Raw genomic sequence first — 22,583 nt, forward strand, 5'->3', positions numbered from 1 at the left:
TAAAAACATGAATGATATTCTGAGCTCATTGATTACTTGAAGTAWCACGAGTAAGAGCAGGCAGACAGAAAAAGAGACAGACGTACTCAGACTTAGGGCCAACTTGGACTCTGAAGACAAGAGTTGCCTGGCATGGTAATGAAGAGCATAGTCCAGAGAYCCTTCTTGCTAGCCTTAGCCTCAATGCCTTCTATGAGAGATAAAGCACATACTCCATTGGGGCTTTTTTTCTTTGGTTTTGTTGGGRGTTTTGTTTTGGGCRTTTGTGTTTTGTTTGTTCTAACAGRTAAGTGGTAACCACTGCCATTCCAAWTAAAGACTACAGTGAAGGTRATTGTGTACCACCAGAACTGGTGGGAGATGGGCAAAACCAGCTCTGCAGCAAATGAAGGCCTGGCTCTGAAGCACCAGTGGGAAGGGATCTCCCCAGGGTCAGCTGAGGTCAACTGTCACTTCCAGGATGACATCCATCACTGCCTACGCACATCCTACTTCCTCTTCAATGAAAGACAAAAACTAAAAGGAACTAAAAATTCATCCAAGGGTGCCCCAGCACCCAAGGGCTTTCAGCAGAGCTGGAACAGCTGTCACTATACCACACAGYCCTAGAGCCCAAGAGACTTCTGTGGGGCCAGGCAGTCCTATCACCAGCAAGGAGGATGYCTCCCTGGCAATTTACTGTTACTAATAAGTTAAAAGGTGGAGCTCAGTTGGACATCTCTGCAAAATAATGCAAAACCCTGCACATAGCTTCCAAAAAGTTGTTGCTATGTTTTGCAATATACACTGAGATCTAACTGGAACACACTGTACCTCAATTTGTCTCTTTAGCCTGAATCCTGAATACTAAAAAGACTGGGGTTTCGCCCTTCCTGACACAGAAGAACATGTCTGTTCAAAGCCATTCCTTCTTCTGTATTTGTGGATTAACAGAAAAAAAAAATACAAACCTACTCAGTTTTGAACACACATAAGTAAACACATCCATCCTGTGCAAAAAAGAACCTCCTGCAATATAATATCAACCATYAAACATTAAAGATTTAACTTTGCTCCAGAATAACTGGACAGTTCTTAGATGAGAATGTTAGAAATGAGAACCTCTTACTGAAGCCAGTCAAAGTGTTAAAGTACCTCAATCTATTATCAGATTAAGTCAGAATAAACAGTTTGTCTAAATACTAAAACCAAAGAACCTTTAAAGTCACTTCAGTAAGTCTACTAAGCAAATTTGGATATAGTCATATACATATCCCCCTTTTTATGCTTTAATGTTTATCCAAGCGTAATGCTGAAATTTTCAGCCCTCTATAGTGGACTCCTAAATAAAAATGTATTAGGCACCTTTAAAATGAATTTATTCACAAGTCTCATTTATTTAGCCATAAGTTCTTTTAGTAAAAAGTATTTAAGTATGAAAGTTCTTTTTAAAAAAAATCATTTAAAATACAACTTTTTAATAAAATCCAACAAGTTTTAAACATACCTTTCACATTCTCATTAAGTTTTTTCCATAAGGCACATGTATAGACATTTCAAAGGAGCAGTTAATTACAACTCACCAAATCTTTACAATGTTTATAAAACTCTGTCTTTGGAAAAGCATAGAATGGATAATACAYAAACATAAATGGCACATTGCAAATTTTAGACAGAACTCTAAATGAAATCTTTATGCATWCTACCCAGACCTTGGTGACTTGCCTCCACTGGGGAATAAACTGTTACTGGATACAAAGTAGTGTTAAGACTACTCTGCATGAAGTATTTAAATGCAATTTTTTGTTAAAAAAAGAAAAAAGCCTGGAAGTTCCAGGGTAAACACAGATAATTCTCAAAAGTTATTTTAAAAACTGTTTCTAGGAAAAATTACTTCATCTCCCAAATGAAGAAGGCAGTGAAAATACGAAACTGTTACTGGGTATTTCAGAAGTGGAAAAGTACAGATTTCTGAGCAAAATTTGCAGAGGAAAAAAGTTGCCTTTTGAAGTGGACAGTGGTTCCTGGTTTTAATTTACCCTAGACAGGATGAGAAGCACTTAATCACAGCATCCCTTTAAAAAAGAAAAAGAAAAATCAGTWAAGATTATTGTTATTTTGTTTACATAAATCTAAACTATTATCTATTTACAATTATAAATACGGCAGAAACTGCAGACAGATATTAATAGTTTATCAAATGCAGACTGTTGTGTAAGTGCTCCTACCAAACCAGGCTCAAGCCCAAGGGTGTACCAAGGGTGTTCACACTGTTTACATGGCAGCCCATGCTGAAATGCAGACACAGTGTTAGGAACTGCTCTGCAGCACTCTGGGAGGCTGAGCAAAGGGCAGAGCCTGATTTCGCAAAGGCTGCCCAGSAAGGGCACAGCTGAGGAGCGCCTCAATCCACAGCAAGGCACAGGCACCAGGACTCCAAGCCACACTGGAGTTGGACCATCACAGTGCAGGAAATAAAGCACAGGCTGAAGGGTTTAAAGTGTGCACTGACAGTGCAGGATGGAGAGAGCTGGTTCAAGCCTTCAGGTTTGGAAGATTTGGAAGGCTGTACTTTTTCAATCAGCAATAAGCTATTTTCTGACTGTTACACTCATATCACTCACTTTAGTCTCTTTTATTTTTCCTTTTCCCAGGAAAGTAATAACTTACTAAGGASTGGAGTTTGTATTCTGTTGCTAGTYAGTTTGAAAAMTGAAGAAACATACTATCATCACTCAGCTGCATGGGTTTTGGTTTTGTTGCATTTGTTGCTGTTTTCATTTGGGTCTGGTTTGGTGGGGCTTTTTGTTGCCAGGCCAACAGGAGAGTTACCATTAATTAAAGGAAAAACAAACAGAAACTAACAACTCCCCCCTGCCCCCCACCCAGCAAACCCATGAACAAGTAAATTGTTTTGAAGATCAAACTATTAATGGAGTTAAACCAATTTCTTTATGAAATCAAGAGAAATGCATACTTTAAACAAATGACATAATACTACTCTTTGGCACTTAGCTTAGTTTAGATAATKGTTCCCATAAGAATGGCAGCCTATACAACAAATTTATGATACCACTCCACATAAGCAAATAACTCAATAATCCCTAAAGAAATCACTGTATTTCTAAAAGCAGTTTGTATAAAATTCACTTCTTTGGCTCATAAATCTAATAGATAAATAAATCCAAAGAAATTAACTGATGTATATACCCAAATGTTTTTCCCCTCAGAACTTAAAAGTGCTGTTGGTGGGGAAGAAAAAGATGGAGAGACTAGAAGCTCAACTTGCTTTCTCYACAGAGCAGACCATTAAACAGACCAAAAAAAGTGATGAACCTGCTGAGACTGTCTCATGGCCACTAGAACTACAAGAATTCAGAATACAACTTCTGATTGGGTTAGTCTGAGTTGTCAGAAATAGTAAAATGACAATTTGAAATCTGAAGCTTTAAAAAATATAGTACAGATTTTTTGGCRATGTTACAGGAAAATACCTAATGAAACAGACAATGGTTTGTATTCTTTTTCCATCCATGTCTGCTACAGAAAATCTAATTAAATGATATGAAAGTGCCTACATTTTTTTAAAAAACACAGCTGGAAAAGACCAAATTTGCATTTTACATGAAYCATTGAAAAAAAATATTCTTACATTTCACTACTTGCATGTGTTTTCACGATGTGTTTGGTCTGCTTTCATTCCATTTTTGTATACATAAGAATGAAAGAAAAGAGAGAAGCTTGCCAGAATGAAAATAAAGACAAAGCATTGCCTTTACCCCTCCTAAAAATGATGGAGGAATTCAGAAAYAGAAACAGAAGCTGACACTATGTATTTTGTTTGCTTTTAACCAGGACCTCAGATCCATAAGTTACCTTTAATTTTAGGACCAGAAAAGTCACATTGCATCATGTATTGTTAAATCAYTGGAAAACTTAAACAAAACAATGATTTATTTTCAGTGACAGAAACTAGAGAGAAATTTATTAAAGAGCATTTCCATGCATTGTACTTTCATTTAAAGCTTATATTAAGCATGACTTTTAAGTTCAGCTATGCCATTTTCTAAAAATTAAAGAGGGAGGATGTTATATTTTTCCACACACCTAAAGTACTTTTTCCCCTCTCCCCAGCATAAAGGTAACTGACTTCTGTTAACGTGGATATTATTATGCAGACTCACCTTGCAAAAGGAATATAAGACAGACTATACCTGAAAAAAGAGGAAAAAAGTGTATTTGTAGAGTGTTCATGTCTCTCCTAGAACATTATCTCACTTTAGCCCAGCATTAATAAAAGTAACCTGTTGTAACAAAATTTTTAACAAGATTACCAATTCAATTTAATGCTTACCTGAGAAAAGATGACATGTTTGGACAAGAACTAAACATACTGACAAGGATTTTGTGGTTTAGTTTTCCCTTGTTTAGCTGGGGTTTTTTTCCCCTCTTTTTTTTTTTTTTAAATGTAGTTCGTAACTTCCATTGCACACGACCTTTAAAAAAACCAGACTTGCTATTGCCAAATCCAAAAGGAATAGGGATTTCTGGGAAAACTGTATTCAGGATGATAGAGACAATTTTTTCCAGTTTAAAAGACAATCTAAACTACTATGCAAACATACATCTAATCATATTATTTATGGAACTAAATACAGCTACATGCTGCAGTATGAATAATATTCCACAATTGTGACACTGAGACAGCTGACATATCTATTATTCTCTGAAATTTGCTTCTCACAAGTCTCCAGGCAGTTTTTTGTTCTCATGCCTGGCCTGATCAAACTTCAGGACACTTAACAAATGTGAACTGTCTGCTGCAAACACGCAGAGCACAGGCTGAGCTGGCGGTCTTCCCTCTATCTAGTACCACACCCAACAGTCCCTACCCTGAACAAATGTTCACTTGTCCTCACACCCAAGTTCAGTATAGACACTGTGTATCCAGGGCAAGTTCAAACGAGAACTGTGGTCACCTTGGGTTGCCTGAGAGTTAGCACCAAGTCATTCACCTGGGACAAGGACACAAAGTGTGTATCTCTATGRAGAAAGTAGTAACTTCCAAAACTTCTGCCAGGCTTGCAGGCATTCACCCAATTTCATTCACACATTGCCAAACCCAGCCCCTGAGCAAACTCAGATGGTCATCACAGTACCTGCTGCACTAAATTCACCCTCTCACATCCACCCACTCTTTACCCAGTGCCATTGTATATTCCCAGGGCAGGAGATACCCTACAAAAATGTTTTTCAGTTTCCTGCACTTTCAAAATGAAAAAAGAGTTAGAATTCAAAGAAGAGATTACATTGTTACTTTCACAACACAGAAAAAGCATGACAATTTTTTTTGCATATATATTCCTTTCATAAGGCTTCAGATAAGTTCACACATTGCAGRATACACTTCAAATTACCATTTTTGCAAGACGACTGAACATAGATTTAGCTGGAGTTACACAACGTAGCTGAGAAAAACAGATTGAGGCTAGCATTTGGGTACGCTTATATGTGAGTCATATATATATTTAGGTTTATAATCATGCGGGTATAGGGGCAGGGAGAGGAAATTAAAAGGAATTTTACGAATCCTACCAGGTCATTGCCAAGAACTGCAATATGCAGAATAACATCGCCAAACCTTTTTTGTTCCACTAAGTAAAAATAAAAATAAAGCAAGTTAGTTAATTTTGCACCAGTCTATATGGTAAACTATTGAAACAGTGTGTTCAATCAAAAATTGAGTTAAYTGAYAATGCCTAAATTTCCTTGTCTCAAWTTGCTATTTCTTTCCTAACAACTCTCCATTCATTTTTTCTATCATTTCATTAGCATCATGCCATGAAAACCTTTTTTAGCTTTGAAAACACCCAACAATACCAGTGTTAACACTCATTGATGACACTATACTTCTGCAAATACGGAAGTTACTTCCAGTGACATATTTACTTCTATGGAATGTAACTACAGTTTTCAACCAAGATGCTTGAAGACATTTGTTTTTTTTCTGTTGTCTTAAGCAGATTAATGTTCTATATCCATAGCTTCTAAAGATGACTACATACTCTGATACTTTGTGACRTAATTATGCATCACTGAAACAATATTTTAACTTGCTTTTCTCCATTTTTATTCTAGAGATCTGCAGACTGAATCTGATGCTTTAGATTTTGTATTYTCATCTACATCACATGCCGGTGGAAGGATGCATTTGCTTTACAGCCAGAAGGCTCATCACTCCACCTAAGCTCAACAGCAGCAGACAACAGAAACACCACACACATGAGCTCACCCTTCCTCTATAAGTGAACTGTATCTTAAAGCTACAATAGAATTAATAAATTAACTAAGTTAGATTGCACTTTAGAGGAAAAAAGCATTCTCACTTACCCAGAATACAGCACACAGAGTTAATATTAGGCAAAGCTGGGGTGAAGAGAGACAAAAAAAAAAGAATACTCAAATACACAACAAAGCAAATACAAGTAACCRTTTCCATGTTTTCAATGGGCAATCAGTATTTGAAACTGGCTTAGGAAACAAGCAGAGGAAAAGGCTGTCACATAGTGACTATATGATGAACTCCATGTAAAGTGTGTTTTTCAAAGCACRGTATGAGGTATTCATGGCCAGAAGGGTTGGGACAAGTATTGGAAGAAAGAGGAGGCAGGAGTTCACTTCAGGAATCAAGAGGAGTATAACCAGGTGTGTGGTCTACCTAATAGAGACCTTTATGTATTAGTTCTATTAAGAAGTGGGATTAGATGATAAAGCTTTATTGAAAGGAATCAAGTGGTCTGGTAACTGCTACTCTCTTATTCCAGTACATACTATCATTTTGAACCTAGAATTAATAACACCCATCTCTGACAAGAAAGATATGTGCCTCACTACGAACAACCCTCTATTAAAAACATCCATTCTCAATTACAGTATCTGGCAAATTCAGGCTATGCCTCATCTGCCAGTACCTTTTCATCTTCTAACAGTAATGAAGAATCCACTAGGGAGAAGCTGCCTCAGGTACCTCAGGTACAGTGRAAAAGCTCACATGAAGCTTTGTTAAGGTACTTACACACTTTGGATGAAACATTACAATGATGTGGTTTATTATGCCAAATAATTGGCATAATACCATTTGTACAAGCTAACCACCACTTAGAACTTTTCCACTAAATCCTATCTGGCTTTCTACATTTGCCATTACATATAGCAGAAAACAGAAAAAAATTAATTTTCATTTGGAAAAAAAAATTGTTGGTTCTCTGTTGAAAGGAAGAAAAGACAACAGACTCTTTTGAAATTTTCCAAATATGTTTGTGACTCCTGAACTGTCTATAATTCTAGCTTTGTGGTAGGATGGGGATTAAAACAGTTCTTTTCAAAACTTTAACTTTCCCAATTCTTCTCTGTTTTACTGAAATTTCCATACTAAAAGTCTTAGCTCTCATCCAACGTTCATGTTCACTATTACATGAAACCTTTCATTCTGTCTTTTCCCAGCTTTGTTGGTAGCCTCTCTGTACAGGTGGRTTTGTAATGTTTTCTCTGCTCTCTGTTCTCTTTCCATTTCCCTGATGTGTCTTGCTTTTACAGCCTTCAAAGTGAGTTATTTTCTTTGTCACCATGTCTGAGCAGAGTGGATGACAGGATCCTCAGAGCAAAATGATTTTGTGTCTGCTGTTTTAAGTGCCTGGCTTAGGCTCTCAGTTTCACTGCAAAAAGCCCACAGCTGTAAAGTGTTGGAGAATTCATGTTCAGCAAATATAGACTCTAGGAGAACCAGTGACATTCTTGGACATTTTTAATTCAGACCTATGAAATATAACCTTCCTAGGACTTGTAACATAGTGTTGTCATAGTTGTAAATAATGACAGAACAAAACAAAAACACTCTAACAAAACAAACCTCTTGAACAAAGCTTGGAGTCCAAGTAAGGATAAAGTGACTTCCCCAAAAGACATGGGCAAGCATGAGCTTCACAAATGAGATTATAACTTTTTTTTAAATGTGGGTATGTGAGAGGAAAAATATACAACCCCCACATGACAACCACCCAGAAAGAATTTATGAAGACTTTCTTACCCACTAATCAACTAGAAAAACAAGTTCTATGATAGGGRAAATAGGACATTATTTTAAAAATGATAGTTGAAACAAATCAGGAGGAACAAGAGAGTTAAGTACAAAACAGAGAAGCAGAAAGGGCAGAAAGTTGTTTTAACCACCTAATATAGAGGTTTGGGGTAGGAATTCTGATACTGGGAAGAAGGTTTTCTCCTTCCTCCTGGGTAAAGAAATGATGGTCATGAAAGTAAAGGARCCAGGAAAAACACAATGGAGAATCTGAAAGCTGGATGTGCAGCCTCCCAGACTTTTGGGGAAATAAATTTATTTTCTCCACTGCTTAGAAAGTGCTGAACCACTGACCTTTACAGRCCAAGTCTGCAGCCAACAACTGTCAAGCTATACTTACTGACCACTGACTTTACACAGTAGCTAAAAAGACTCTTGCCTTGCTCTTGAAGAAAATATTTTACAAAATTAATTAAAAAATATTAACCTGCTATTAACATTTACTAAGAAATATTTAGTAAAGACTATTTTACTACAAACGATTAATTAGAAAATCATAAACAACAAAACCAGACACGTTCATAGAAAGGAGCTAAATGATCTTTGTGACATACAGAGCTAAACAGCTTGACTGTAATTTCTCAGCAGAAGGAAGAGACAGACTGAGAAATAACTCCCTTTAGAAAAGCATCAAATTTAGCTTTGAGGCKAAACAAAAACTTTTTAATAAAAGGAAGCAATGATAGTATATTTACCAACATCACAATTGTAGCTATTAATCGTTTTGGATCAAACATTGCTTTCAGTTGCTTCAGTGGCCCCATCAGGAAACATGTACTAATAGGAGAGAAAAAAWGAAACAAATTGTAAATCACTTTCAAGCAAGTCTTTCTAGAAGACAGTAGGTAATTAACCAGTTTTCCAACAGATAGATGACTACAAAGGCTTTAAAAAAAGATATKTCAGTGCTTAGCAACAGAGACTCACTAGAACAGAAGGTGAAATACTCCATKAATTTAGCCCTGGAAACAGTTTATGAGTCACCCCTGGTCATAAAATTCTTTCCAAAATATTACCATAGTAAAAAAAAGTAACAGGCAAGTACAAGAACACTTATATTGGTTGAGGTAAGAGAGAACAGTGTGACAAGGATATACTTAAGAAATAACAGAAGATCATAGAAGAAAATCAGTTTTTCATATTCTTTCATAGAATAAGAAGAAATACACTTCCATTAATAATCTGTTTGATGGTGATAAATGTCATTTATAAATAAAGACAATTAAGAAAGCAGTGCAGTTACAGTTAAATTTAAATCATTTTAAGAGACAAAATGGGAGGCGATTGAACAATGCCTATAAGTAGCTCTACTTGAATTTAGAGATGGGTGGGTAGTCAAAGATGTTTTGATTGTTATTTTAAGATGGCAAGCACTATAATGTATGGGAAAAAATTGAGAAAACTCAACTGCAGAAGTAAATGAGATCATATCCAAGATTTGGGGAATGATAATGGGAACAAATATAAAGGTTAGAGCTTTTTACATTACCAAAACAAAACATTACACTATAAATAAATATAGCAGAGGGCTATCAAGTTGAAGTCTRGTGCATTTCATGTTGAAGCTGTTTTAAGAACTGACTTGACAAAACAATGTCAAGATTACAAAGACCAAACTGCTATAGAAAATGTATCTTTAATAATACATTTTTCTAGGCAGAATGCAAGTAGCTACAATCAGGATTACAGGGAAGCTCTACCTGTTTTGGTCAAACTCAGCAAGCAAAAAGGAACTAAAAAGTTCAGTAGGACTTGTTCAGTCCTTCTTTTTTCCACTCTATAGTTAACTTGAAGGGAGAATGAAAACAACCAGCAACTCCACAAGCTGTACCTTTTCATGCAAAGAAATGCCATCTGAACTAAGAGCTCACAACCCCAGGAGTAATTCTCTGGCTTCAAATATTTGAGATGAGTCTCTTTCTTATCATTCTGCTTTGCAGAAAACACAATTTAGTGAAAGAGTTAAAATGCCTGTAATTTTGTGGTGGTCTGAATGCTTTACTACAGAGCAGAAAACSTAGCTTAACTCCTTTTCTAGTCATTCATTTTTATATGAAATGAAGCAGGGAAGAGTATGATAGAGTTTCCTCCTGAAACCAACCATAAGCCTTCTATGACAGAAGAAATACAGGATTCACATTCCAGGCAGTAAATGGAACTCAATCTTCCACATCCAAATGTTCTCCTACCAGCAACTTTGCACATGTATCTTMTTTTCCTTTTAATTTTATGTAGAGAGACCTCAAATGGTCTAAATGGAAAAGTTTTCACAATTCAATAGAAAAATRAAAGTTTCAAATTCACTGCAATCCAAACTAAATTTTTCTCTGTATTTTTCCTCTTGTCAGCTGAGCCAGAAAATTAAATTAAGACAAAAAAAAGGGAATGTGAAAAATGAAAAGAAAAAAATAGCTAGCTAATAGGAAGGGTAGAGATGAGGAAAATACAGTGGTAAAACAGAGTTAAGTTTAGGCCACATCAAATAGGCAGAAAAAAATACAAAAAAAAAAGCAAAATGCATTGTTTGTAATCTGATTTGCATTGAAAAGACTGACATCACAAGAGCTTCTCCAGACATGAGAAGAGATTCCACAGGGAGCAGAAAGAAAGGCTGGAAAAAAATTCTAAACATCTTGCAACTAAACAGGATMATTTCCTTAGATACACCATATTCTGTAGGAGATACACACATCATCCCTGAGAATAATCAAGCAACTATCATTGTTTTCATGTTCCTCGTTAGAAAATTAAGAGTAAAAACAAGCTAGAGGGGACTAAACAGGCTTGCAAGACTGGTAACTGCATTTTGGATTAAATASAGTCTTGCAAACAGCCTCAAAATGTTGAAATCTGCTTGTCAATTTGGGACTGCATTGTCATCTCCTACTGTTCTTAGAACACAGCTGCCTGTTGTTTATACCTAAAAGTACTATAGAAGGAAAAAGGGGCCTCTTTTTTCTTCTAATTTTAGCTGGAATCCAGACTAAAGTTTTTCAGCATTATCCTAAAAGACATACCAGCCTGTAAAAACTTTCCTCTAAACTTAATTAGTACTAAATTTCTAAAATGCTCATTTAATTTGAAGCCATGAAAACACACCCAAAGTACCAGGTAAAAACAACACAACAAAAAACCTCACCCCAAACCAACAACAAAGAATAAAGAGTAAGATAAGGGAAAGAATGGTAAACACTTAGCTTTGCTTATCTCCAGTTATTATTAACTTTTTGTCTTGTTTTAGTATGAGATGGAATAGTTCTACAATTTAGACTCATTTTCAGTATAGAAATTACTGCCTCCAAACAAATTTATTGAGGAAAAGCAGTACACCATCACATTTCTCATATGTTAATGTCACATTACCTGAGTTTTAACAGACTATGTCACATTACCTGAGTTTTAACAGACTAACAATGCTTTGACTCAAGATTAAGTCACTTGACTAAAGCCACAGAGTCCATGGAAATCAAGACCAGAGTCCATGAGGTTTGAGTTCCATGACCATGCTTCAACTACACAAAGATAATAAGAGAAGGAGGAAAAGGAGAAACTAGAAATACTTTATTGGCATTAAGTTGTTTCTTACATGTCTTTCAAACTGTGAAAGTTTTCAATCCTAACAGGCTCCTTCTGCAAATGTTTTAAAACTGTTATGTGGAACACTTCAAAGGATCAAACACAGAGTTTAAAAATACATTTTGAACAATTTTTACATTCTGCCTTTGCTCTGCAGTCAAAACAAGGATTTCCCGAATGTTTCCTTTTTGAAAGTTTCTTTTGAAATGGGATGACCTCCCCATTAACAGCGAAAAGCTCCTTCCAGCAACAAAGTGTCCACACAGTGGGTACACTACCAGTTTGCTCTTGAAGCTGAGGTACTTCTGTACCTGGCAGAAGGATTTAGCTGTAAAAAGTACAAAACATTCAGCTAGCCATTTGTAATTCATACTCCAGAGAGCAGTTGTGATGTGTCCAAATGTGTAAGATAACTGATACACAACGAAACTGTAAAACAAACAAGCCTTTGTTACTAGCACTTCAGCATGAAATATGTCATTATGCACAACATAAACAGACACCACCCTAGGGTACAAGCAAATGGAAATGTTGATGAAAAGGAGGGTACTTTTCTAATAACAATAACTAAGAAACCATACCTGGCTAGWGCAGCAATATTTCCAAGGGTGTAGAACACTGCAAAAAGTTTGATCCCCTTTGGGAGCCATAGCAATGCTGTTCCCTATAATAGACAGGTTATTAGTATTTTTGCAATCAGTTAATTCAATTAATTTAGATTTTACAGTCTATAAATACAACCTCACACTATGAAGAGCATCATTCTGACATACACTAGCAGAGCACACTGCTCTCAGAGTTGCAGCAGTCACTACTCAGCACACTTCTATTGCCACCTGCTGGTAACACAATGTGTTGGTTTACTGTATTTCTAAATACTACAACTAAGCAACGTTTGTTGATATGATTGAACACATTTATTTGTACTGTTTATATTCTATTCACAACACTTTCACTTTTGTTTCAGTGTCCCACGGTACATCCTACACCTCTGCACACAAGATAAAATGTAATAAAGTTGCACTAATATTCACCATCTCCTTCCTCYAATCAGCTATCTGGATTTAAAGTCTAAATACATACTGAGGCTGAATAGAAACATTTTACAGCTCTTACTTCCAGATATCTCTTCTTTCCACTAAACTCAAAAAAAAACCCACAGCCTTCTGCTGATCACAGTCACCTACGATTATCAGGGAGAAAAGGGTTTGAATGGCTTGGATTGGAAGGGATCTTAAAGACCACCTAGATCCAACCCCCACTGCCATRGGCAGYRGCAYCTCCCAGTAGACCAGGCTGCTCAAAGCCCCATTCAGCCTGGCTTTCAATATTGCCAGGAATAGGGCATCCACAACTTCGCTGGGCAACCTGTTCTACTGCCTCACTACTGCCTTGCAATAAAGAATTTCTTCCAYGCATCTAACCTGAATTTCCCATTTTTCCAATTTGTATTCATTACTCCTTGTCCTATCACTACAGCTCCTGATGAYGAGCCCCTTCCTGGCTTCCCTGTAGGCYCCCTTCAGATACTGGAAGGCTCCACRCAMCCYTCTCTTCTCCAAGCTGTACAGATCCAACTTTCTCAGCCTGTCACAGACTAGACAGAGCCTCAACTAAATGCAAAACAAACTGTGATCGRCACACTATGCCCTGAAAAAACCCAACCAAAAATAAAAAGCAACTGCATTTTAGTCAAGTGCAATTTCAGTAGAAATCTGTGGTGAAAAGAAAGGAAAGAGAGAGGAAGAAAGAGGAGGGAGGAAAGGAGGGAAGAAAAATGAAGGGGAGAGGAAAAGTGGGTGGAGGAGGAAGAGGAGGGGGGGCAGGAAAAGGAGGGAGGACTTCCCCAATGTTTTTTCACGTGCTTCTGCGTGTTTCCACGCAGCTGAAACTGCTTTCTACTGCAAGTTACCTGTGTCAGATTTTTGACAGACAGAAGCAATTAACAGATCTCAACTCTTAACTGCAAGCTGGATATCCTGCCAGCCCCCAAAGTTCAAGAATGAACAAATGCTTTGCTGACTGTAAAACCACTAGGARTGCAGGTTTTTCAAATATCAACACACAACCACAGTCATCACCTATTGATTTGTTGAGTGTGACAGGCTATACTCATGGTTTTTTTCAGTCTTTAAAAACCTTTCAAGCTTCCCCACTCTTTTCTCCTTTTATTAGAGAGAATAAAAGATGGGTACACACCTCTCTCCTAACACACCAGTTAGAAAAATAGGGCATATTTTGTCAGTGTTCAAACCTTTTAGTAAGGAATTACTATAGTAATACTGTAGTATTATGCTACAATAAAAATGCTCTCTTCTGTAATTGGAAGAAAAACAGTCAAAATCATAATTTAGAGATCAACAGCCAATTATGCATTTAATGTCCAGTTAAATAAATATATTCAAAATTTAGAATCCTAGAAAATAGGATAAAGCATATAAAGCAAGATCAAATATAAAGCAGGAATATGAATAAGGCTCAACTCTATAACAGTAATAAAGCACAATGGAAAAAAACAACTTTACTTACAAGAAAAGAACACAAAATCCCAGCAACAAAGCATATGGCAAACCATCTGACTCGAGTACCAAAGCTGAGTGTTGAGGCATCAAGGACCTTAACAGGAAGAGAGGAAAAAGAGGCTATTACAAAAGAGGATAGGACCTTTTTTTCTTTACCACTGAAATCCTTAATTTCAAACAACAATTCTTCAGCCRGAAATAATTGCTTAACAGTTGCATGTGTATAAATGCTTTCATATTATAAAATTCTATTATCAATCCGGAACATATGGAAACATTAACAAACAAACAAAAAAAGGCAAAGCCCATAAAGGTATATCCCGGCAAACAAGCAATACTGCTTCACTTTCAACAGACCTTCTTATYACGATACAACTGAAAATAATCACAATTGTACCAAATCAAAACAATGAATGGACCTTCTAGCAATTTGCAGAGYAATTAATCTATTGTGAAAAACTCTAGGTTCCTATAGATATTAAAACCTTTTCCTGTTACTAGAGAGGATCCYTTTTACATATTAATACCAGTATCCACTGCAAGCATTACAACTCCAATTACTGTTCCTTACAGGGTGAAGATGCAGGCASATTAACACAGCATGTCTCATCAGACGTAGCAAACTTGCTGAAAGGGAGTATTTTACTTCCTGCTTCTCCAGAATGACTCCAAAACGTAATGAGCTGAGCTACCTGACCCAACTCAKGACATGAGAACAGAACCAGTGTTTCTTCTATTCTGATGACTTGGCTAATGAGCCAAGCCAGCTCTGCAAGCTGTCAGAAAAGCAACAGGGCTGATGTAAGGAAAGAGGCAGGGCCATGTATCTGGTAGAATGGTCCCTTTTAGCAGAAATGATTTGTCAGACATGCTCAGCTCATCTCYACCCATGCTGTAAGAACAATGCATTTCAGGTTACTCCAGGTCACCACAATTAAATGTACTTTCTTTTCTAAACTGGCCTATTAAGTGAAGTRTTGCTTCAGCTTACACAAAAATACTTTAAAGTGCCAACTTTCCTATTCGTTCAGATGTCACAGGYAATCTTGCCCTCTTGCTTTCGAGTCTACAGCTATTTAAATCAAGTCATATTAACCAAATATGAAAGTTAGGCCTTCCCCTGCCAATGAGTATGATATTTCTCCTAATCTCTTTTGAGAAATTTCTCTTTCTGGAGGTGGTAAGTGAACTAAGGAAATTTGGTTATTGCTTAGAACAATTTCACATCTGTACAAATGAAGAATGTGTATCTAGTTTAATAAAAAAGTGCCACACGCATGCACACATAAAAGTGCTGTGATGACAGAACTTCCCATAGTCCAGAAGATGCAGCTTACCTTGTTAGGTCCAACACTTTATCCTTATGTATGCATTAAAGAAACAGACAAAAACGGTAACTGAAAGAGGGCTTACTATTTTAAATCATATTTGACAGTCATAGCCTACTCATTTAAGAGTAAGAATAGCTGGTAGGACATAGCTGAAGACACTCATTTCAATCGTGCCTTTAKCTACATCTATTCATTCAACTAATCACAAGCACACACACACACGAAAACTAGAGTAAAAATCCTTTCCATCTGTGTTCAGAAATGAAGTGTAGACAGGCCAATACTATCAGAAAACACAACACACATATTTCAGATTGCCTAGAAGACAGGGAAAGGATGAACATAAATCATTTATCCAGGCGCACCAGGCTCACTGTTGCCACACTCTGCTCTTCTACTTCTAATCTTAATATCTGACTGTGCTCCTGAAGTGACTACCAGGAGATTTCATTCTTCAAAAGTATTTGAAAACAGCTTTATCTTCATTTAAATGCCTAACAGTTATGAGGTGAAAAAAATACCAGCACAWGAAATACGAGAACCACACAAAGGCTTGGAGCAAAAAATGCCACAAACCCAAAGAAGTTTGATACATTTTATGGATTTAATGCCTAAAAAACTTAGACTGACAATGTATGCATATGAAGTACAGGAAAATAAACTGCAGCATGAGGGCTGCCAGAGCACCCCAACATAGCGTTCTGTGTAATAATAAAACTAAATAAATAAATTTGCATTAAAAGGAAGGCTGATCATGCAACCATTCCTAATGATGMAATCATTTATGATGTCAAGCTGAACCCCTTTAATCCAATGTCTGAAATCCTGAAACTGGGGATCTGGTAAGGCATTTTCTTAGTCACTGATACCTAAGGGGAATGAGGGGAGAACTCACTGCAGTCTACAGCTTCCTCATGAGGGGAAGCAGAGGGCCAGGCACTGAYCTYTGCTCTGTAGYGACCAGACAGGACCTGAGGGAACAGCTGAAGTGTGTCAGGRAGGTTTAGRCTGGATATCAAGAAAAGGTTCTTTATCCAGAGGGTGGYTGGACACYGGAACAGGCTCTCCAGAAAGCGGTCACAGCACCAGCCTAAGAGAGCTCAGGAGTCATTTGGACAATGCTYTCGGGCACATGGTGTGACTCTTGGGGATGGTGCTGAGCAGGGCTATGAGTTGGACTTGACTGTCCTTGTGGGCCCCTTCCAGGTCAGGATATTCTACAAACYCTACTTTTTGGATTTCATGGAAGCAATGGAGCTCATTACCTTTCCAAGACCYTTCCAAAATACTTCTTGAGGCTCTTAACATCCACATAGGCTCCCTCCATATATTAATGATCTTACAACAGCTTTCCATGTGGGCCAACAAAGAACCACTTTATTTTACAAATTTTAAGAAATATTCTAGAASCTGACAATTGCATCTTTTCTTGATGGTAAATTTAGAAATATGTAAATAATGGAGAAAATTCAAAGMAAGGTTGAGTAAATTTGGAGAATTGAGTTTCTAAGCCATATTGAAAAAAATATTTCTAGAGATATATTTTTACCTTTCCCTAACAGGCTTCCTTATATGTATTTCTATCAGCRCTGGTGAGTAAAATATAAGAAATCTAAATACCTGGTTTATTCCTCTTTACTGAAATCTTGTTTTTAAGCAGCTGTCATGCAACTCCAGCCAGTTTGTCACATGGACTGATTTTAYATTAGTTTTGGTGTTGATAAAACTAAGCAGCATAATGCTGCCCTGGAAACATCATTACGCTGCTATACTTACAATTTGTTAATGATCTTTTTGGTAATTTATTCCTTTAATTTTTTAAAAAAATATATTTAGAATAATGGATCTAATGTAGCAAGAAACAACAGCTGGTCATCTGAGGAATTTAGAAAGGATAGAAGGAGTTCACACAGTTGTTAAATCATCACACAGTTGTTTCCCTACAGACTTGTCTTCTACTTAGCAGGAATTACTCCTGACTTCATGACAATGGTTCTCCAAAAATCAAGGAAAAGAATACAGGGATACATGAMCCATATGACAGCTATTGCACAACTATCAGCTATGCCAAAGAGAGGGCCATTGTTTTCAACCAAACACATGACTCGTCTTCAGAGAGATCATTAAAACAGCTGAAAATTCTACACACAAAATGTATAACCTCACACTTTCTTTCATAACCCTGCCTCTTACCAAGTGCTCTCTGCATGGCTGCACATACCTTTTTGCTCTAATACACACAACTTTAAAGATAGTCAACACCATTCAGCCATAGCTTTACTGAATGTCACGTATTAGTTTACTCACTAAAAAAAGGCTTGATTTCCAGTGTCCTACACAAACATTGCTACCATAAGAGAAACATATAGCTGAGAAATTGCCTGACCTAAACACTTCRCTTTTTTTTAAGTCAAAGTTATTTATTTTAAAGATCTTTCTGGTTCATCTCAGCATGAGGCTCCTTTGCACTGCACCAAAGACACATTTATAAGTTTCCTTCTATCATGTACCAGATAGGCTTTAAATAAAGGCAGATTTTTCTTATTTAAAGTCTTTTCTGGCTATAATAGTATCATTCCATGCAATAGTGAAATCACATATAGTTTAATTACTGACATTTAACAAATAACATTTTCTTAGGTCAGTTCTCTCCTTCTCAGGATATGCATCTCAAATACAAATTATTAAATATGCAGGCATTGGCTACTGATTGCCACCTTAAAACAATTATCCCAGTCTCAAGTAAAAGAAAACTATGTCACTATGATGTGTCTCACATTAAATGTGACTGGTGATAGCAGAATATTTAATTCACTTGGAAACGAACTGAGATTAACAGAAATATAAGTATTTCTTTGATAATCCTGAGAAGAGCAGAAAGTGAGGCAACCCTCCCAAATGCTGGCAGCCAATTCTGGTGTGAAAGGGCACAGATCCTACACTGCTTCCAGAATCAGGGGACACAATCTAGCTGCTTTGCTGTGGCAGAGAGGCCAAATTAATGAACCTTTAAGACCAACAACTCAGTACAAAACCAAGTGAATCATGTCAGCAGCAAGCTGCTAGAACTAATATCATGCTATCAGGCTGTGGTGGTTCACCAAGTTTTGTTAGCTGCAGCTCAGATCCCAGCTAYGTTCCAGCTTCCCCCACCATTCTCCAGCACCCTGTAAGCAGCAAGCAGTATCAAGATATTCTTTGATGTGGGGCACTTTGACCTGCAGTCACATGAATTAGGGAGYTGAAAGAATAAATGGCTCTTTGTAAGCATGCTCAGCTTTGCTTCCTGATTAATTCTCAGGAATGTATGGTCTTCAAMCATAGTAAAATCGAAACAAAAAAACACCTGATGATGAGGAACATAGYGGGAAGGAAACAGAACAATTAAGTCGTACTTGAGAAGTAAGGGGCAAAAAGTAACTTCAGCAGAATGTACACAAACTATCTTGGTCTAAAGAATGCCTTTGCTTCTGCAAGTTTAAGGGCATAAGAGAATGCAGAAGCAATTCACACAGAATCGCAGAGTCGGTCGGGTTGGGAGGGACCACGGTGTGTTATCTGGTCCAAATTCTCTGCTTTGTTTGGACAGTACTTGGAAGCACAAGAAAACCTTGTAGAAACCACAGGACTCCAATCCACCAGCACAGCAAAAAGCTTCACACWGGAGGAATTCGCCAAAACTCATCCTCCAGCCAGGGCCTACTGCCCACAACTTTCCTCCTGCAAATTCTGATCTCTGCTTCGCCTGCCCGTCTCTGCCCCTCTGACACGGTCGGGCAGACATTGAGAGTGCGGAAGTGCGTGTGCGCAGGCCGAGGAGGGAGGAAAGCAGCGCGGGGAACACGCCAGCGCCCGAGCCSCGGACACCGGGACGGGCCCGGCGCGGGGAGCCTCCAGCGCCGCTCGACCCCTGCGCGCCCCGCACCGCGGTGGGGAGGGAGAACGGGCCCTGGCCGAGCGGTACCTGCGCCGTCAGTCCCTGTTCCTCGTCGTCCTGGCCRGCCAGCACCCGCCGCAGCTTCTCCATGCCGACCCTCCGTGGGCAGGGCAGGGCCGCGCCGGGGGTCGGGATGGGGCGGGACGGGGCCGCGCTCCGCCGGGGGCCGCCGGCCCAACCCGGAACTGACGCGCTCCCCGGGGCGGTGGCGGGGCCGCGCATGCGCGCTGGGGCGGTGCCCGCCGCTCCCCCGGATCCCCGTGGGACAGCGATGGTGCCGCCGCCCCGCCGTGTGCGCCGCTGGGGCCGGGGCAGCGCCGTGCAGCCTCGCTGGAGGCACTGCGGGGGAAGAAGGACTTTCTGCGGCCCGACCCCGGCCTCAACGCCACCCGCAGAATCGGCGTTCGCACAGCAGAGTGATTTGCACGAGCGCGATGAACACAGGGCGTGGAATAGAGAGCACAGCACCGTGGGTGTGCAGGGTCCCGGTGGAACCGCGTTATGACACGCTGGTGCTGGGACACCTCGTGCTAAGGTGGAATTTCCTGAGCGTCCGTTTCAGCTCTTGCCCTTTTGCTTGGCACCACCGAGCGGAGCCTGGCTCTTCCACCTCGATATGAGGAAGAATTTCTTTACTGTGCAGGTGACCTAGCACTGGAACAGATTGTCCCGAGAGGTTGTGCAGTCTCCCTCACTGGAGGTATTCAAGAACCATCTGGATGCAATCCTGTGCCATGTGCACTAGGATGACCCTGGAGCAGTGTGGTTCTGAGCAGCCGGCAGTGTCCAGCTTGGCCCTGCTGTTCCACAAGCACGGTGCAGGTGGGCCGAGTGTTTGGTCACTCACTACCAGCCTGCAGGCACACTGGGAACTCCAGAACAAACTGTTATCTTCCTGAAAAATGCATTAATTCAGCCAGCTCACTGAACTGATGCAGTTGGTGGCATWCTTTTAATGTACATAGAGCAGTGTCTGTACCCTTCAGTGTTGTAGCTCTCTCATCTGTAAACCTGTAAACCCTTATTCCATAAAAGTAACAGTCTGGTGATTGCTCTGATCATATGTAGGGGTCTAAGGTCTTGCATCCCTCCCCACCATTGCATTCTTCACCTTTGGAAATGGGACATTTGAATGAATTCTGCTGAAAGGTTAGAGTCAGGGGTTATAAGGAATGCTAAACGATCTTACAGAGACGTACTGGGAGCATGGTAGAAGAGAGAAAGGGCAGAACTACGTTGGGGACTTGCCTGTTCCACTAGATAAGACCCCACCTCAATCCTGCTGTTTGGTGCAAACATCTCCCATTAAATAAAGCAGCAGCTYTTGAAGCCCTCTGAAGGGAAGGAAGCTTAACAGTGAGGAATGAATGCTCTTCATGTCTCTTGAAAAGATCCTKTGCTCTTGAAAATGCTTCTATGAACATCTTCCAACAAGCCTGCATCACTGACAGTGACAGGTAGTGGTGACCCAAAAACAAGGAAGCAAAAGCTGAAAAATGTATCCCCTTTCTTACAGCTCAGTTCGGGAAACCCATCTCTTCTCATTTGTCGAACACTTCGCAACCTAAGTCACAGGCCACGTGGTGGCGTCATCCAGCTTCACGGTAATTGTCTCTGCTGTGATTCCAACGTTTCCAGATGCAGCCACCACTTCTTTAGTGACACAAAGTAACCTCACTTATARGCCTCCGATGCAGAGAGCTGAGGCATACAAACACCAGCTACAGAYGAGCTATTTCCCCGTGTGCATGGTAGGGACCTGGTAGTAGCCAGGTGYGTTTGTGATTCACRAACACTGAGCTACTGCAAAGCTTTGGAGGRAAAGGTAAYAGCCTTTATTGCCTCATTGTGGCCAAAACAACACATGAAAGGAAGCACCAAACAGCCTCCTAAGCTCATCTCTGTGTGGCATCATGCACTCAGATCAGGTAGCGCAGACTCTTGGGTGACTGATACCCAAGATGCCACTGGATACCCTGGTAAATCTTTGAACCCATTCCTGTTACAAATAATAATCCCGCTGAGAGCTAATGCTGGTGTTTACCAAATTACAGTATAAGAAACACAAAGTAATAGATAGGTTACTGATCATACTGCTGGCTTTGTGCTTTTCTTCTAGGTGACCCATAGCATCAAGTGTGTACAAAAATACCTTGTAATTGTTTTGCATGGCTTTCCATGAACAAATACAGTAAWTTTTTTAGGATTTCAAGTGATCCTAGGTGCAAGGAGAGGTGGTATAYCCAAATGTGTAAGACAGGAACATTTGAGACAATTTTGCTACTCCCTTGGCAGTGAAACAAGTTAAAATCTGGAGATCTTTCTGTCCTTAAAATTGATCTCAGATCCAGTCAGACTGCAGGACATTAATATATTATCCTGACAGAAGATGCCTTTAAGATTTCACACCACCACATTTGCTCTTGAAAGAATGAAAGAGGCTACTGGTATCATTTACATCACTCGATATCACTCTGAGAAGGCATCCCTTCAGTTAATACATGCCTTGGGACTAGGAACACAATATGAAACTATTCCAACTGGCTTATAAATCAACATCAATTAGAGCAAATTACAGCAATGGTTTTCCCTGAGTAAGTTATTGTCCTGGGTTGATTTTGTGCCAATCCTGTATTCCTATATTCCGTCAGCTTGTATGCCCAAAAGGTGTCTGTGCCTTTAAATCTGACCTAGAAGAAGAGGCAGGGGCGGCACAGGCAGTTTAAAAGCCGGGGCTGCCATGCAGCCAGGGGCTTTTTGGACCTCAGCATTGGTGCTGCAGGAGGTCTGCTCACTGCGTGCAGGGGAGTTACACTGCTGCCGTTTAGCTAGCTCGGGTTTGATAGCTTGGGCAGTTTTTCCAAGGACTGCCACCCCCTTCTCCGACTTGTGTGATTTTTCTTCTGGAGCAATTTGGCAGCTGGCAGGGACAAGCTGCGCCGCTCCATCTCATCCCGGACTCCAGAAGAAGCCAAGCCGCCGACAGGAAAACACACTGAGCCCTCTATTACATCCACAGTGAGGACTGCCACCAGGTTGCTACTGTTGCTGGAGCAGTCATGTGGACTTTTTTTTTTCTTTTGTTTCTTTTTTCCAGAGAC

General features: G+C 39.3%; 1 protein-coding gene across 1 annotated transcript; it reads right to left on the minus strand.

The window, feature by feature from the left end:
• Positions 1-965: 965 nt before the first annotated feature.
• On the minus strand, positions 966-19,686 carry SFT2D1 (SFT2 domain containing 1). The gene is made up of 8 exons (XM_057370534.1): positions 19,510-19,686; positions 14,222-14,308; positions 12,274-12,356; positions 8,812-8,893; positions 6,370-6,405; positions 5,575-5,633; positions 4,164-4,193; positions 966-2,054 (listed from the first exon to the last, which is right to left on the minus strand). The coding sequence occupies exons 1-8, from the start codon at positions 19,570-19,572 to the stop codon at positions 2,015-2,017; spliced, it is 480 nt and encodes a 159-aa protein (XP_057226517.1). The 5' UTR covers positions 19,573-19,686; the 3' UTR covers positions 966-2,014.
• Between the last annotated feature and the right edge of the window lie 2,897 nt (positions 19,687-22,583).

This window comes from Malurus melanocephalus, unplaced genomic scaffold (genome assembly GCF_030028575.1).
Source record: "Malurus melanocephalus ecotype Western Australia unplaced genomic scaffold, MMel_1.1 scaffold_5, whole genome shotgun sequence".
Lineage (NCBI taxonomy): Eukaryota > Metazoa > Chordata > Aves > Passeriformes > Maluridae > Malurus > Malurus melanocephalus.